Source organism: Vitis riparia, chromosome 2, assembly GCF_004353265.1.
Source record: "Vitis riparia cultivar Riparia Gloire de Montpellier isolate 1030 chromosome 2, EGFV_Vit.rip_1.0, whole genome shotgun sequence".
Classification (NCBI taxonomy): domain Eukaryota; kingdom Viridiplantae; phylum Streptophyta; class Magnoliopsida; order Vitales; family Vitaceae; genus Vitis; species Vitis riparia.
This window is the reverse complement of record NC_048432.1, coordinates 15,958,313-15,976,521: the sequence shown is the minus strand read 5'-3', so window position 1 is coordinate 15,976,521 and position 18,209 is coordinate 15,958,313. Positions and strand designations below refer to the sequence as shown.

Genomic DNA, 18,209 nt, shown 5'->3' with positions numbered 1-18,209 from the left:
ATGATCATTTCAATAGATTTAGTTAGTAAACTAGTTAATCATTCAATATCTTAATCATTTTTACATTGAAAACATGATCATGGAAAGTGAGAGGAAAATTGAAGTAGTGGAGGTAGAGGGAGGAAAAAGAGACAGAGACAACACATGGTTGCATAGTTAGCAGAAAATTATTGCAAATTCATGGTGATGTGAATAGGAGTGAAGCCAATAAATGAAGTCGGTAGGGGAAAATAAAAAATCAAAACAAAATAGACATAAATGCTTAGAGGCTTGTGCAAATTGTGGATGGAAAGGCAAGTTGGTGCTGCAACATTGAAAATGTGTCCTATGCTTTTAAGGCCATTTGCAATTGATGCCTACTAAGCTTTTGTGGGGTCTTTTTTAATAATAAAAATAAAAGAAAATATATTTGCCCAAATTTGAAGTATATTGTTGAAGGGTTGATAGAGGCTAATGAAAAAAATAAATAAAAATGAAAGAAGATAGAGAGGGAAAGAAAGAGAAAATGGTGAGATGAGAGATAGGTGGAAAGGGAGAACGAAAGGGGAAAGGGGGTCGCCGGCCGGCAGCAGATCACCGATGGAGACGTACCGACTGTGTTGTCGATAGTGAGGGTTGAGTGAGTGTGGTGAGGGAAAAATGAAGAAGAAAAGAAGAAAAAAAAAAAAAACAGAAGAAAGGTGGGCCATGTTCTCTGCAAGTGAGCGAAGAGGGGAGAAAAAGGGCAAAAAAGAAGATGGAAGAAAAGAGAGGTAGAAAGATAAAGAGATGAGAGCGGGGAGAGGGGGTGTGGGTCTCTGACGTGACGTGGTAATGTAAAATAAGAAAGAAAAGGAGGAAGGAAGGAAAAGAGAACAAAAAAGAATGTAAAATAAAAATAGGTAAAAAAAAAATCAAACTAATATTAAAAGGAATAAATGGACCAAAAATTTAAATTAGGATTTAAAAGTATATATGGGTAAAAAAATTCAAATGTAATAGGAATAAAATTAAACTCAAAACAAAATTATCTTTATTATTTAAATAAAAAAGATTATCCAAAAACGTTAATTTATTTTTTTAAATAAAAAATAGATTTTAAGAATTTATTCTTAAAATGAGAAGAGAGTGTTTAGAATATTTTTTTTCACTTATTTTATAAAAAAATATTATAAAAATTAATTTAATAAATATGGAGAATAATTAAAAGTAAAATATTATATACAAAATTTATTTTTAAAAATATAAAAAATATATTAAAAAAATTCAAATTTCTAAACGAACGGTTTCTATTAAAAAAAATATTAAAAATGGTTTGAAACATATTTTAAAAAATTATCTTTATTTCAAAAATATTTCCAAATAGATTTTAACATATCATTTCAAAGTGATTCTAATTAAAATATTTTGATTTATATTTTTTTTATTCAAAATACTTTGTTCAACTTTTAAATATAAAACCAATTCAAATATATCCTCAACACATATTATTTAATCATAAAAATTCTCATAATTTTTTTATTCTTCAATTACTATCCGACAAATAGTAAAAGTCACATGCAAACTCTTCCAACATATTTCAAATGCAAGTCACATCTATATGCAACACTCCTTAACATAATTCATAAGAATAATTTCTCAATAACACAAATTTCAATTTCTACTAAATATCTATATCAAAATAAATAGAAAAAAAAAATTCAAGATATCCAAAGATGATCACACCTATTTTAGCTCATTGTTCTTCCATTCAACTTATATCCACAAGTAATAAATGAAAACTAAAACTGAAAATAAATCAAAGAGTATGATAAGAAAAAAAATAGATAATGACATCATAATTTACGTTAAAAACTATTAAAGAGATAAAAAAAAACACAGACTTACCATCAATAAACTATAAAGAACAAGCAATGTTTACAATGATTTACCTAATTCAAATCCTTTAATCTTTCATAGACTTAATCAACACTTTCTCACTTCAATAGCATACCCTCATCTTTCATACTATACTTGACATTCTCATCATACTTGATCTCAACCTTTTCTTAAAGCTCGTTTAAGAAGAAAAAAAGGTTTTTATCCAAACCCAAATAAATCAGAAATTGAGAGATTGAATTAATAAAGAGATTAACTATTTTTTTTTTAAGAAAATTTATTGAAAGCAATTTTAAAATCAATAAGAAAATGAAATTTTCTTGGCCACCAAACATTGTAAATTTGGTAAGAAAAAAAAAAGTACAAGGGCAAAATGACCATATATATACATTTTATTTTGTTAGAAAAAAAAATTGATATGAAAAGTAGTTTTAGTGCTACAAATATATCTATATATATATACTCTGAATTGATATCTTCTTCAAAATGGTCCCCATATCGTGTTCTAGCCACGACAGACAATACGATTGAGATTAATGAGATGGCGCTTAGATAATTCTTGTGTACGTGGAATGAATGGATGGGAATTCTTGAATACTTAAATACTTGACTTGTTCAATGTTGAAACAGTGGGCTTCAAGGTGCTTTCCTTAGCCCATTGGGCCCTGCCATCTACCCTGTGCAGCCCCATTAGCTGACTTGCTTGCGTCTATGGAATGAAGTCAAGCATGAGGGCACAAAGATATATCATATATGACGCCATTCCTTGGAATTTAATAAAAGCTGTTTCCCATTTCTCCACCGCCCCCACCCTATATAAACCCCTACCCATTTTCTCATAAACCACCATCACCACTACAAAGCCTGTCTTCCTCAAAATGGGCCTTTTCAAAAGCCTCTCCATTTCCTCCTTCCTTCTCGCCACCCTCTTCTTCACCTCCGCCCATGCAGCCATTTTCAATATCCAAAACCGTTGCCCCTACACAGTTTGGGCAGCAGCTGTGCCGGGTGGGGGTAGGCGCCTCGACCAGGGACAGTCCTGGAGCCTGACTGTGAACCCTGGCACAACTGGAGGCCGTGTTTGGGCCCGGACTGGCTGCAGCTTCGATGGCGCTGGGCGTGGGCAGTGTCAGACCGGGGGCTGCGGTGGCGTCCTAACGTGCACAGCCTATGGTGCACCCCCCAACACCTTGGCTGAATTCGGACTTAACCAGTTCAACAACCTGGACTTCTTTGATATATCCTTGGTCGATGGGTTTAATGTGCCTATGGCCTTTAGCCCTACCTCCAATGGGTGCACCCGTGGGATACGGTGCACGGCCGACATCGTGGGACAGTGCCCCAGTCAGCTCCGAGCTCAGGGTGGCTGCAATAACCCATGCACCGTTTTCAAGACCGATCAGTACTGTTGCAATTCCGGGAGCTGTGTCCCGACAGATTACTCAAGGTATTTCAAGACTAGGTGCCCTGATGCTTACAGCTACCCTAAGGATGATCCAACCAGCACCTTTACATGCCCTGGTGGTACCAACTATGATGTTATCTTCTGCCCATAAAGCCTCTATTAACTATAGTATGCATGTACTCCCCAGTCTAAACTACTAGGGTGCTTTTGAGTCCATGTTGAGATGCAAAAGTCTAAGGAATAAATTTGAGCACATGTATGTGTACTGAATGTGCTCATGCAACAACTTTTCTACGCTAGTAGAATAAATGGATGTTTTTATGAATCTTTGGGACTTTACACGTATTATTAAATCAAGTAGGACCTGGTATAGAAGCACTTTGCGTGCAAATATAAGAATTTTTTTAAAAATAAAAAATAAAAAATAGAAACCATTCTATCAAAATAATTCTAAACTTTTTTTGTCTGGTGGGATTGCACATGAAACATCACTTTGAAAAAGATGGAAAATATTTATAAAAAAAAAAACTAACTCATTTTTCCAAAGGTTGAATTCAATTTAAATAACAAATCCATCATTATAAAGTGAAAAATAAATTTGTTTTTTCAAAAATCAAGTTTAATATTAAAATAAAACAGATAAGAGATTAAAAACAAAAGTTACAAAACCGACAAGAGAGAAGAATGGAATGTGGTAAAAAAAAACATATTTTGTATTTATTTTTAAATAACAATTTTAGTAATGATTTTATGAGGTGTTTTTAATATTTTAAAAAATTTAAATATAAAAAAAATTAAAAAAACTTCTTAAAATCATTGTGAAACGCATTGTTAGACTTTTTAGACCATACAGGATTCAGGGAAAAAACAATAAAAAAAAAAATAAAGAAGATTTGATTGTGAGCAAACTTTCAATTTTCCATGTAGTGGAAGAAGCTTTCTATATGGGTATTTTATTTTGTCCTCATAACATGATATTTATCATATTTGGTATCTGCATAGTATATATACAAAATTCTTTTTGATTTTTCTACTCTTTGCACTTCTTAGTGGTCTGTCTATTACTTTTATACATAATAAAAGTCAATAACTAAATGTAGAGATTTTTTGCAGGCCCAAAAATCACATGGTTAGTTCATGGAGTTGCTTTCGGAGAGGCCTGAACCACCCACCAAAGTTGAGCTTATCTCTTCGCTTTTACATCTTGAATGACACTAGAAAAAGGTATATGGCATAGTAGAAAACTATTTTTTAAAATTTTTTTATAAATTTTTTTTTACCTGAAAACTTTTATTAATATTTTAAATAAGAAATTGTTTTTTAATTATTTATTCTAAAAATGAGAAGAAAGTGTTTAGAATATTTTTTTCACTTATTTTCTAAGAATCATTTAAAAAATTTAATTATATAAATATTAAGAAGAGTTGAAAATAAAATATTACATATAATTTTTAAAAATATAAAAATTTTATTAAAAATATTTCAAGTTTCTAAACATGCTTCTAGTAAAAAAAAAAATTAAAAATTGTTTGAAACATATTTACAAAAATTATTTTTGGACAACAGTTTTAAAAAATATTTCCAAATAGACCCTGAAATATCATTTCAAAATGATTTTAATTAAAGTTGTGCAGAGTATTTTAAGCAATGATATGGACCTTATCTGGAAAATATTTTAAATAAAAAATATATGTTTATTTAAATTTGCGCCAATGTATTTGCTTACAAGTTTATTTATTGTCTTGTTTCAGAAAAAATGTCAGCTTCAGTTGATAAGTTTTGAAAGATACTTCGTAGTGGACCACATGGATCACGAATCCATCTAAAACCCAACATTTATGGGCTTTCCATGACATTGGGCCCAGTCACGTGTCTTTTAAGTGGAAAGTAAACTTTGGATTTTCTCCTCTGGACTGGGTTGCTTCTCAGTATTTTAAACGATAAATGATGATATTATCGGAAATAGTCCCAGTCTCAGAATAATTGAAGTGGCCAATCATATTGGAATAATTCAACAGGCTGTCTCATTGAAATTTGAAATAAATTTTCCAACAACATCCACCGACGTTTTTCTCATTCAGCATTCGGTATTTATGAATTTACATAAAAGTTAGGCAGATTTCTGAAATTATAAAAAATAAAAATAAAAATGATAATGACGTGGGGCCTCGTCTCTGCAAAATATTTTAAATAAAATTATTTATTTTCTAAAAACAAACCTTTTTCATTTAAAAAAAAAAAATATTGGCTTTTGATGATAAGGTTTGAGGAAAAATAGGCCACCCCGCATTGACTCTTTCTTTCATGCCTACGAGCCACAACGAAGTCAACCACAAAGATGATGCCATCATTTGGAATTTTTACGAGGCTTTATGCACACGGTTTTTCCACATTCACACCAATATTTTAAATATCGGATCGGATCGGACCAGTTGATCCAACCGGTTCAATCGTCGACCGATCACATTTCCGATCCGATTCACTCTATTGAACCATTTAACTATTGGACCAGTCACAAATTGCCTGAACCAGCGGTCGGATCGATGACCCGGTGAAACTAGACGGTTCTAAACGAACCGAACAGTTCAAATTAACCTCCTCATTTTGGAAGAATGGAAGAGTTACACTGAATAAAATGTCTTCAGATGCTGGCCCTATCTTATTATGACAAGGCCCACACCCATCCAACCATTTTGTGGGCTGAGTCTTGAGCCCACAATCAAGGTGATGGCTTTGCCCTCATTGAGGATAGCTTTTATAGGCACCATTTTGTGGGATTGTGGTGGCCTCCTCCAATGCAAGGCCTATGGTACACCCCCTAACACCTTAGCCGAATTCGCACTTAACCAATACCTCAACTTGGACTTCTTTGATATATCTTTGGTTGATGGATTTAATGTGCCTATGGCCTTTAATCCTACTTCCAAAGGGTGCACCCATGGCATCAGTTGCACCGCTGACATTGTAGGACAGTGCCCCGCTAAGTTAAAGGCCGCTGGTGGTTGCAACAACCCATGCACCATTTTCAAGACTGATAAATATTGTTGCACTTTTGGGAGCTGTAGTGCTACAAGTTACTCCAAGTTTGTCAAGGATAGGTGCCCTGATGCTTATAGGCCCCCTAAGGACGATCAGATAAGCACCTTTACATGCCCTGCCGGGACCAATTATGAAGTTATTTTCTGCCCATAAATCTATTATTTAAATCATATGGTATGAGGGTAATTCTAATGATGAAATTGAGGAAGTTGCTATGGCTGATTTTAAAAGAAGACAAATGAAACAAGCAATGAAAGAAAGTCGTCGAATTTTTGAAGAAGGTGGACAAGAGTATCAGAAGGGTGGTAGTTCCTCACAACCTTCTAATGCTAGGATTAAGCGCGAACTAACACATAGCTTCAGTGTAAGAGAAGGAGCTAGCATACCTCCAAAAGGAATTGATCCCTACATGTTCCTATCAAAGCAGAAATCAATAAAAAACTTGTTTTCTACTGAATGTGTGAAGAAAGTGGGTAAAACTATTTCTAAATTCTTTCTCTTTAATGCAATACCCTTTAATGCAGCTGACAGTGGGCCTTACTATTAATCAATGACTGACACCATAGCAGAAGCAGGTCCAGACATCAAGGGTCCCATGGGATACCAAATTGGAAATACATATTTGGAAGAGGAGGTGCAAGAGCTTGAGGTATACATAACAACATTGAAGGCTAAATGACCTATATATGGGTGCACAATCATGTGTGATGGTTAGAGTTCTAAGACTAGAAAACCTATCATCAATTTCATGATTTATTGTGATAGAAGTATGATATACCATTCTTCAGTTGACACTACCAATATACTTAAGACAACAAATTACATATTTTCCCTTATGGATAAAATTGTAGAGGAGGTTGGGGAGGAAAATGTTGTTCAAGTAGTCACTGATAATGAGACAAGTTTTAAAGCAGCCGATATGTTGTTGATGAAGAAGTGGAAACATTTGTTTTGGTTTCCTTGTGCAGCCCACTATATTGATTTAATGCTTAAAGATATTGGAAGCATGAAGCAGATTAAGGAGACATTAGATCAAGCTAAGATGATCACAGGATTTATTTATAATAGCTTGAAAGTAGTGAATTTGATGAAAGTGTTCACCAAGAATAGAAATCTATTAAGGTCAAGAATAACCCGTTTTGCCACTGAATTCATTTCACTTGAGAGTCTTATACGTTATGAGGTTGATTTGAAGAGAATGTGCACAACAAATGAGTGGCGTGAATTCAATAAAGATAGGAGCAAAAAAAGTCTAAGAGATAAGGTATCCAACCTTATCTTAACTGATCGATTTTGGAAGAAGGTAGGGAAAGTTCAAACCATCATAGAACCTCTCGTCAAAGTATTGAAATTGGTTGATCAAGATAAAAAGCCCACACTATCAATCATATATGAAGCAATGGATAGAGCTAAATTGGCTATCAAGGCATCGGTCAAGCAATGGGAAAAGTATTGGGAAATCATTGATAGAAGGTGGGAAGGTCAATTGCACAGACATTTGCATGCTGTAAGTAATAAAAAATTCTTTATATATTTTTTATTATTTTTTTCAAGTACAAATTATTATAAACTGATCATTATTTTACATATGGTAGCATATTTTTTAAATCCAATGTTCCAATATTCAAAGCATTTCTCCAACCATCCGAAAATTAAAGTTGGATTAAAGGAGGTTACTAAGAGATTAGAGCCAGATTTAGATAGACAAGCAAAAGCTATTAACGAGGTATAATAATAGTTTGTGACCTTTATATAATGCATTTTGTATATGTAATGTGCATTAACAAAAACAAATGTTAAAGTGAAGAATGTAAAAGGGTGAGCATGATCAATGAGCATACCCCATCTATAACAAAGTATCCTTAATTCACTTTCAACCTAAGCTCTATAAATAAAAATGATAAAGTGATCAAGGCAGATCTTTCAAAAAGGATGTGAATGTGAAAACATGTTTTTCACATTTCTGTAATGAAAATATCGAGTTGAAAATAGAATTAAGCGAATTAACCAAAATGAAGTATCAAGCCCATGATAAGTGAAGAATGTAAAAGGGTGAGCATGATCAATGAGCATACCCCAAAATGTCAAGCACAGTGACAATCAACCAAAAGAATGCTAACTCAAGAAAGAAAATATGTCTAAAGCCCTAAGGGAAAACGTGCTAGACTCAACAAGTAATAAGAAGAAACCAACACTATACAACAAAGAGTGGTCCAACTGATTCTCAAACTTGCACTAATCTTTAAACACTCTCAACTGAAGACCCAAAGATGGAGTATTGGATCCATGCTGTGACTAAAGCAGCCTCAAAGGCTCTCAAATGCACTCACGTGTAAGTAAGAAATCCTAATCAAATCACAAAGCGGCTCTAAAAAGAAAAAATGGTGGACTTTAAAGGATCCTCAGCAAAAGCAATCGTATCTTTCCATGTTATGCAACCTCCTGCACACCTCCAAAGAGACGGAGGCGCTTACATGCAATGTGGTCATCACCTCCACACGTCCACTATCTCTCATCCTAGAGGATTTCTTAATGGTGAAGGTTGTCACATCTCTCAATACTCAGTGGTAATCTAAGATGCATAATGAATGGTGTGGGTGAACCCAAAAATCCTATCAAACTTAGCGAAAAGAAAACACATCGGTCACACAAAGATCCTGAAAATCTAGCTCTACGCTATACAAGTCTTCAAAGATTGGACTCCAATTAGTATCAATGTGTTGACTTTCTACGCTATACAAGTCTTCAAAGATTGGACTCCAATTAGTATCAATGTGTTGACTTTCTTCAGAATACTCCCAAACATAGATATAGATCATCATTAAACTCTACTCTGAATCACTAGCTCGGTCGAAGAGCAAACAAAGTAACAAGTCTTGTATCAAATATGAGATCAAGAAAAACAAGGTCAACCGAAACTAGGGAGTTAGAGGTAAGAGGATAGATGTGTGTCCCACACAGACAAGCAATACATGCATCACATAGAAGAAGAACAATTATGCACCAAACAATCATGCAAATAATAAATATATCTCTCATATCTATACACAAACTAGGCATGGATATGATAAACAAGATAGGTATTTAACATAATAGACAATATGTTGAGACAAACAAGATGTTATACAACAAAGATAATCAATCATGTCAAGATGAATGAGATATACAAATATGAGAATATGCATGTCAAGGAAAGCAAGATAATCATACAACAAAAAGAGTCACTATGAAAGGTAGATAAGAGAATTAATCGATATAATCAACATGTGAACATCTCCAATGAACAATAATAACCAAACATGCATCATGGATAAACATATTGAAACTCTCAACGTGTAATCAACACCCAATCATACAAAGACACATAGAGGGGGGTATCCACTGATCAACCAATCAAACACCATATTTCCTTCAACTCGAGTTCAAGTTTGACTCTCTAAACATACCCAGTGGAGTCGCCATTTTGTGGACCTGCATTTTTCACGTGCATCCCCACTCGAACGACGAGACTCGTTTTTTATTTGGTGAAAATTTTACTTTTTAGAAAAAAACTTGAAGTCGCTACTTATTTTTGTTTTATTTTTTAAAGGGAAAACAAAATAAGAAAGAAAACTCTATGTGACTCCTTATTTGGAAAAACCATATCTGTAAAAAATCGAGTCTAAATACAGGAGTCAAGTTACCTATTGAGAATGTACGATGGTGAGCCATAGAATCCCTCCAAACTCGTATACCTACAGCTTATACTAAACGAATTAAGGGAATTGTAATAATTAATTAATTAGTCGTGGATACTAAGAAAAAGAATCGCACAAATGAGTATATACAAATTATGATAAAAAAAAATCAAATTATAAGAATAGATAAAATAAATAATAAGAGAATTATGCAAAATGATTTATTGAACTAAAAAAATATTAAAAAAATTAATTTTCAAGAAATTTCAAAGGATTTTATTAAAAACGATTTTGAATTAATGATTTCAATTTATTTATTTACAAAAAAAATTCAATTTATTTTCAATAAATGATTTAATTTAATATAATTTGTATTCAATTAAAAAAAAAGTTATTTACACTCATTGTTATTAAAGGAATTTAGTAAAAAAAATTCAATTTGACAATAAAAAAATGATTTTTACTTTTAAAAAATGATTTTTTACAATTTTATTTACAAATGTATTTTAATTTGATATCTATTTAATTTTGATTTTTTTTTTACAAATTTTATTTACAAAAATATTTTCAATCCAATTTTCTTAAAAAAAAAAAAAGATTTCTACAACTTCAATTTACAAATTCCATTCTTATTAAAAAAAATTATTTAAGGCTTTTATCTACAAAAATTACTTTTAATTCCATTATACTTAAATAGAGAGAATTTATCGAAAAAAATATTTTTTTGATCAATTTTATTAAAAATTAACCTTTGGGACAATTTTATTTAAAATAATAATAATTTTTTGAACAATTATTATTCTATTAAAAACAATTTTTTCAAATTCTATTAAAAACAATTTTTATTTTATTTTTCTAAAAGCATTTTTCTGAATTTTTATTAACAAAAAACTTTCTTTTATTAAGAAGAATATTTTAAAACTATTATTTTATTAAAACATATTTATTGAATTGTCTCTCTTATTTAAACAAAATTTCTTGTTTGTTCAATGTTCAATTCTATATATAACAAGTAAATATATACAAACAAATATTTACAAAAACCACTAAAAATAAAACCAAATAGTAGTGGAAAATAAAATGTATACCCAAATAAGCTTATAATAAGCTCAATGTCTTCCTATAGTTTTTTTATTCTCACTTTATTCCATGAAATTCTATGCGTCACATGTCATAAATTTGTATTCAGCCAACAGAATTGCAAAATGAACCCATGGAAAAACAAAAATAGTCCAAATGTAAATATCTAGAAATTTGCAAAATTCAAAATAAATATTCAACCTCAAATTCAAAGTTCAAATTAGTCCAGTAAATTTCATTAATTAAAAATGAGTCTGAATTAGTAAATATAACCCAATACAAATATTTCACATGTTATAAGCCTTGGTCCAAAATTTTCAAATTAATAACCAAAATATAAACACAATCAACCAAACTTAAAATTTGATAAACTAAAACAAATTTCATTAGGTCTAAACTTAATTTCCCATCATCCAAACCTAATTTAATACACAAATTCAAATTCATAACCAAAATCAAGCTCAATTTAATATGAAAACCCACATCCAGAATATATCACAATTGTCTTATGCCAAATTAAAATCCATATCAACCACAAATCCATCCAACAAATTTTATTAACCACAAATGAGCCCAAATTTTATATTAATTGACCAACAACAAATTAATCCAAATTCCATATTAATTAACTAAACACAAATTTCATATTAATTCATCAACAAATGAACCAAAATTCCAAATTAAATCACCAACCCAACTTTCACAAACTATTATTATTAAAATCAAAGTAAGAATAATAATAATAATAATAATAATAATAATAATAATAATAATAATAAGAAAATAAAACAAAATAAACTTACATCGTTTTTCTTTTTTTTTGAGACCATGGAAGGAATATTGGGAATGGCAGTGTGTGGAGGTGGCATTGTCAGCAAGCGGTTGATAATCAGCTGACAAATAGAGTGGTGTAGTGGGTTTGGGTGGAGAGAAAGAAAAGAAAAATAAAAAATAAAAAAATAAAAAAAAAATAAAATAAAAGGAAAATAAAGAAAAATGACGGAAGGGGAGATGATGGTGTGGGTGTTGTGTGGTGTGTATTGGAAATGTCGTTGAAGTAGGAAAGGGAAAGAAGATGGAAGAGTAAAAGAAAAAAAATGGGGTCATGTGGGTGTTCGTCGTGAGTGGCCGTGTGGCTGGAGATGCAATCTGAGCAAGTGGGGTGTGGTAGCAGTAGTATGCGGAAGGAGAAGGAAGTGGAAGAGCAAAAAAAGCAAAATTATAATAAAAAAAATGGAGAATTGTGTTTTGGGCCCAAAAATTAACATTTGGTCCATATAACTTTCATAATTGATGGAAATGATATAAGATGTTAAAATACCAATATATTCTTCAAATTTCTATATATTACCTTTTAAGGATATAAAATAGTGATGGACTGAAATACCCAATGACCTTTGACATAAGTTTTTTTTTGTCTTTATTGCACCACTATTCATGCAACCATAATAATTTTATTTTAACAATTTGGATTTTTCATTGTTTTTAATTTTTTATTATAAATAATTGAAAATCAACATTATTTTCTATTTTAAATTATAAATTAAGAAAAATTATGTTCAAAAACTATTTTAAAAAATACTTTCTAAACAAGTGGTAATATGATTTATATTTTTTATATTTTCTTTTTGAAAAAACATTTAATTAAAAAATGAAAACTATTTTTAAAAATAAAAATTGAAAACCTTGTTTAGTACTATTTTTTATATGAAAATAATAAAAAGAATTAAATTACATTCATTGATTATCCATTTTTATTTTTTTCCATTAGTTATTTTAATAATAAAATAAAAAAATATAGTATGTTTACAATTAAACAAAGAAATTGATCAATTATGTGTTTTTTGTGGGACTATCTTTTACATGAAAATATAATTAAATAACTAAATTATATATATTTATTACTCTTTTTAATTTTATTTTCTTTATTTATTTTTTGTCCTATAGAAAATTTTAATATATCCATAATTAACAAAGTAATAAATCAATTGTGCACATTTTAATCTATTAAAATAAATTACTTTTTAATTTAAATAAATAAAATGAAATAAGTAAATAAATTTGGGATTATTTCTGTTTTTTAACATATCTTATATCAATATTTTTTATGGTTAAATAAATTTTTTATTTTTTTTCTTTAATTCCAAAAATAAAATGAAATAAATAAATAAATTTGGTATTTTCTAACTGATCTTATATTCATATTTCTTATGGTTAAATAAATTTTTTATTCTTTTTTCTTTATTTCCAAAAATAAAATGAAATAAATAAATAAACTTGGCTTAAATAATAGTTTTTAAGTAATTTCTTTGTCTTATTTTTAATTACATTTTTTATTGAAAATAAACTAAAATAACGTTTTATTTATTTTAATTATTTTAAATATCAAACTATTGGGAACATAATTTACACACTCATGTGGATATAATTTATACATATATATGAAATTTATACCATTATACAAAGTTATTACACTAATTGTATAAGGGGTGTGCAAAACTGTACATTTTGAACAACTTTTTTTTCTTGTCATCTAAGGATTATACGTTCTCCTACCACAAATTCTTTTATTTCATGTACTTTATTTAACTCGCATATAAAAATTCAAATACTTACCTTAATAATGATGTTTAGAGAAAAATTTTGTTTTTACGTTTTATATCATTTTTTAAATCAAACCATTTGAAACATGGTTCACACATCATATGTGGCACATAATATATGCATATGGATGAAATTTGCACCATTGTATAAGGGTGTTATACTAACTGCATAAGGTAAATATTCAATTGGACAAGACAAATGTTTTAATTGTACAAGACAAATGTTCTAACTATACAAGGAGTATACAAGGTTATCCTTTATGAAAGATTTTAATCAATTTTGGACAATTCTTTTTTTTTTTTATCTTGTCATCTAAGGATTGCACACTCTTAAGGTACACATTCCTCTATTACATACTCATCTTATGCACTTTATTTACATGATAATTCGAATACTTATCCCACTAAGGATGTTTGAGATAAAATGTAGTTTTTCCATCTTTCGCTATTTTTTGAAACAAACTAATGAAAACATGGTTAACCTACCTATGGTTACACATTGAGCAGGGGATATATAGAATTTGAGTCACTGTACAAGATATTTACATTAAGTGTACATGACAAATATACTAATTGTACAAGGGTGTACAAGATTATTATTTGTGAACGATTTTAAGTAATTTTGAAAAACTTGTTTGTTTATTTCCCCTAACTGAGGATAAATGACATTCCTTACACACATTGGTTAAGCTTACATTTATCTTATGCATTTTATTTAACTTGTATATGGTCATTTGAAAAGGTACCTCACTTATGATGATTGTAAAACAAAATTATACAACAATTTTTCTTCTTTTTTAAAACCAAACCAATGCAAACATGGTTAACCGACCTATTGTCAGATATTCATGAGATGATATATGAAATTTGAGTTATTGTACAAGGGTATTACACTAACTGTACAAGACAAATTTACTAATTGTACAAGGGTGTACAAGACTATTTTTTGTTAAGGATTTCAAGTGATTTTGAAAAACTTTCCCCTTTTTTTTCCACTCAAATATTTTTTCCCCACTCAAATTCTCTCACTCAAGAATTGTTTCGAATTTTATTTTTAAATTTCATCATCAAAATTTTGTAATTGCATATTTTGTTTTTGTAGTTTTAGCAATGTTCTTTCTTTCCACTATTTTTTTTTTGTTGTGAAATTTTATTCAAATGAATCTATATTTAAAATTGTAATAATATTTATCAAGTTTTTTTACTAAGATTATCTTTAATTCTTTTAATATATTTATACTCATTTATTTAAAAAATGAAAAACCAATTTTTTTTTTTTTTTGTAAACATGCTTTATTACCTTTCAAGTAAAAAATTAGATAAGTTTGAAAGTCAATAAAAAAAAAAAATTAAATACCACTTTCAATAATTTTTAGATAAAATTTTATATAATATATTTTATTTGAAATTTAATTTCTAAAGTTTAACTAAAAAATTGTATTGACAATATTCTTGTTGTGAGTCAAAATATTTTGCATTAGTCTATCTAGATAAGAAAAATTATTAATATAATATTAGAACTTCATATCTTAGTTATATATATATATATATATATATAAAGTGAAGTGATAGTCAATTTTTAAAATTTTTAAAATATGGTTAATGTAGAAAATATAAAAAATAATTAAAAATAAGAGAAAAATATAAAATAAAGGGTAATATAAATTTAAAATAAAAAATGAAAATTAAACTAAAAGATAAATACAAAAAGATAAAAAATATTTGGATGAAAAATTCCAAAATTTTTATCATTGCTTATAATAGGAGCAAAAAGATTCAATATCTTTAAAAATAAAAAACAAAAAAACATTATTGCTTTTTATTTGACATAAAATAGAAATATAGATTAGAAGAAAAAGAAAAAAAAAAAAGTTAGAAATGAATAATACTTAATAGGGAATAGAAAAGGGAAAAAAAACACAAAAAAAATTGAAATTCACACTCATTTGTGTCTATGTAAGGGTTAAGGGTATTTTAAGAATTAATGAAAGACAATATTCTTCATCTTAATTTTCATACTTTGTTTAGGTTTTGCGCTTAAATATACATGATATATGGACCGAATATTAATTTTTGGACCCAATTGGGCTTAAAACACAATTCTCCCAAAAAAAAAAAGAAGTTGGAGGAAGTTGTGGGGAGATGTGCAGAAGAAGGTAATGGGTAAAGCGGTTAATTGGAGAGGGTAAGATGGGAAGAAAGAGGAGAGAGGAAAATGAGGAAAATTAAAAGAAAATAATAATAATAATAATAATAATAATAATAATAAATAACAAAATAAATAAATAAATAAAGAAATTTTGAAAATTTTTGGTGTTTACAGAATCATTTAAAAAAATAATTATCCCATCTGTGAAAAATTGCATGGATGAAGATAAAACATTCTTTTTCTTGTATAATTTCAAATTATGAGTAAACTCCTACTTTTCCCAAATTATTGTGTAAGTCGAATGAATGGATGAAAATTTTTGAATAGCTAAAGAAAGAGGAGAGAGGAAAATGTGGGAAATTAAAAGAAAAAAGAAGGAAAAGAAAATAATAATAATAATAATAATAAATAAATAAATAAATAATTTAAAAAAATTTGGGGTTTACAGAATCATTTTAAAAAATAATTATCCCATCTATGAAAAATTGCATGGACGGAGATAAAACGTTCCTTTTCACGTATAATTTCAAATTGTGAGTGAACTCCCGCTTTTCCCGGATTATTGCGTACGTGGAATGAATGGATGGGAATTCTTGAATAGTTGATTAGTTCGGTCTTCATCCATTAATCCAACTAGAAACAGTGCGCTTCTAGGTGCTTTCCTAAGCCCATTGGGCCTGACACGACAGCCCATATGCCCTGTACAGCCCCAATAGCTAACTTGCTTACGTGTATGGAAAGAAGTGAAGCACGAGGGCACAACTATGATGCCAAGCCTTGGAATTCAATAAAGCAGTTTCACATTTCTCCGCCACCCCCACCCTATATAAACCTCTACCCATTTCCACATAAACCACCATCACCACCACTACAAAGAGCGTCTTCCTCAAAATGGGGCTCTTCAAAAGCCTCTCCATTTCCTCCTTCCTTCTCATCACCCTCTTCTTCACCTCCGCCCATGCAGCCATTTTCAATATCCAAAACCGTTGTTCCTACACAGTTTGGGCAGCAGCTGTGCCGGGTGGGGGTAGGCGCCTCGACCCGCGTCAGTCCTGGAGCTTGACTGTGAACCCTGGCACAACTGGAGCCCGTATTTGGGCCCGGACCGGCTGCAGCTTCGATGGGGCTGGGCGTGGGCGTTGTCAGACCGGGGACTGCGGTGGCGTCCTCCAATGCACAGCCTATGGTGCACCCCCAACACCTTGGCTGAATTCGCACTTAACCAGTTCAACAACCTGGACTTCTTTGATATATCCTTGGTCGATGGGTTTAATGTGCCTATGGCTTTTAACCCTACCTCCAATGGGTGCTCCCGTGGAATACGGTGCACGGCCAACATCGTGGGACAGTGCCCCAGTCAGCTCCGAGCTCAGGGTGGCTGCAATAACCCATGCACCGTTTTCAAGACCGATCGGTACTGTTGCAATTCCGGGAGCTGTGGCCCTACAGATTACTCAAGGTATTTCAAGACTAGGTGCCCTGATGCTTACAGCTACCCTAAGGATGATCAAACCAGCACCTTTACATGCCCTGGTGGTACCAACTATGATGTTATCTTCTGCCCATAAAGCCTCTATTAACTATAGTATGCATGTACTCGCTAGTCTAAACTACTAGGGTGCTTTTGAGTCCATGTTGAGATGCAAAAGCCTAGAGGAATAAATTTGAGCACATGTATGTGTACTGCATGTGATCAGGTAACAAAATTTCTAAGCTAGTAGAAGAAATGGATGTTTTTATGAGAGATGTTGTGGTGATTTTGTGAAGTGTTTTTAATTTTTTTTTATTTGAAAGATAAAAAGTTTTAAATGTTTAAAAAAGTAAAAATATTTTCAAAAATTAATCTCAAATACATTCTAAAAGTATATTTAATAGTGATTTTAGAAAGTTTTTATAATTTTTTTCATACTTGAAATATGAAAATTTTTAAGTATTAAAAAAATTAAAATTATTTTTTAAAATCAATATCAAACTCATTAACGTAGGACATAATAGAGAAACACTTTTGTACAATAATTTTAAACAAAGAAAAAAATAAAACTCATTCTATCAAAATAATTCTAACTTTCTTTTTGTCTAATTGGATTTCAAGTAAGCTCGGTTTTTGTCCGCAAGACCAATTGTTAATTTAGTCTTTAGACCACTAGAATGGAGGTTTCAAGGAAAAAAAAAAAAAAAGGTTGGACTGTGAGCAGTGCTTTGCTGACTGACCTCACTCCCAAATCAATTTTCCATGTGGTGGAAGACACCTTCCGTAATGGGTAGGAGGCTGTTAATGGAGAGTTTGGACTTTGGGGAGAAATTGATTGTTTCCCCACTCACTTTCAATTATATCCATTTACATGGAAATATATAGGAAAAGAAAAAAATTTAAAATTTTTCGTCAAAAGCATCTCCTT

At 30.4% G+C, this 18,209-nt stretch overlaps 3 protein-coding genes and 1 pseudogene across 3 annotated transcripts in view; 3 read left to right on the top strand and 1 right to left on the bottom strand.

Annotated features, from left to right (window-relative positions):
- The window catches only part of LOC117932021, a 36,561-nt gene that overhangs the window by 17,825 nt on the left and 527 nt on the right, over positions 1-18,209 (bottom strand). The gene's annotated exons all lie outside the window — the stretch shown is intronic.
- LOC117932054 (protein P21-like) lies at positions 2,701-3,587 on the top strand. The gene has a single exon (XM_034853099.1). The coding sequence runs from the start codon at positions 2,736-2,738 to the stop codon at positions 3,411-3,413; it is 678 nt and encodes a 225-aa protein (XP_034708990.1). The 5' UTR covers positions 2,701-2,735; the 3' UTR covers positions 3,414-3,587.
- On the top strand, positions 5,990-6,454 carry LOC117930711 (thaumatin-like protein). The gene has a single exon (XM_034851369.1). It carries the CDS (start codon positions 5,990-5,992, stop codon positions 6,452-6,454), a length of 465 nt encoding a protein of 154 aa, XP_034707260.1.
- Positions 16,701-18,209, top strand: part of LOC117932063 — a 9,329-nt pseudogene continuing 7,820 nt past the window's right edge.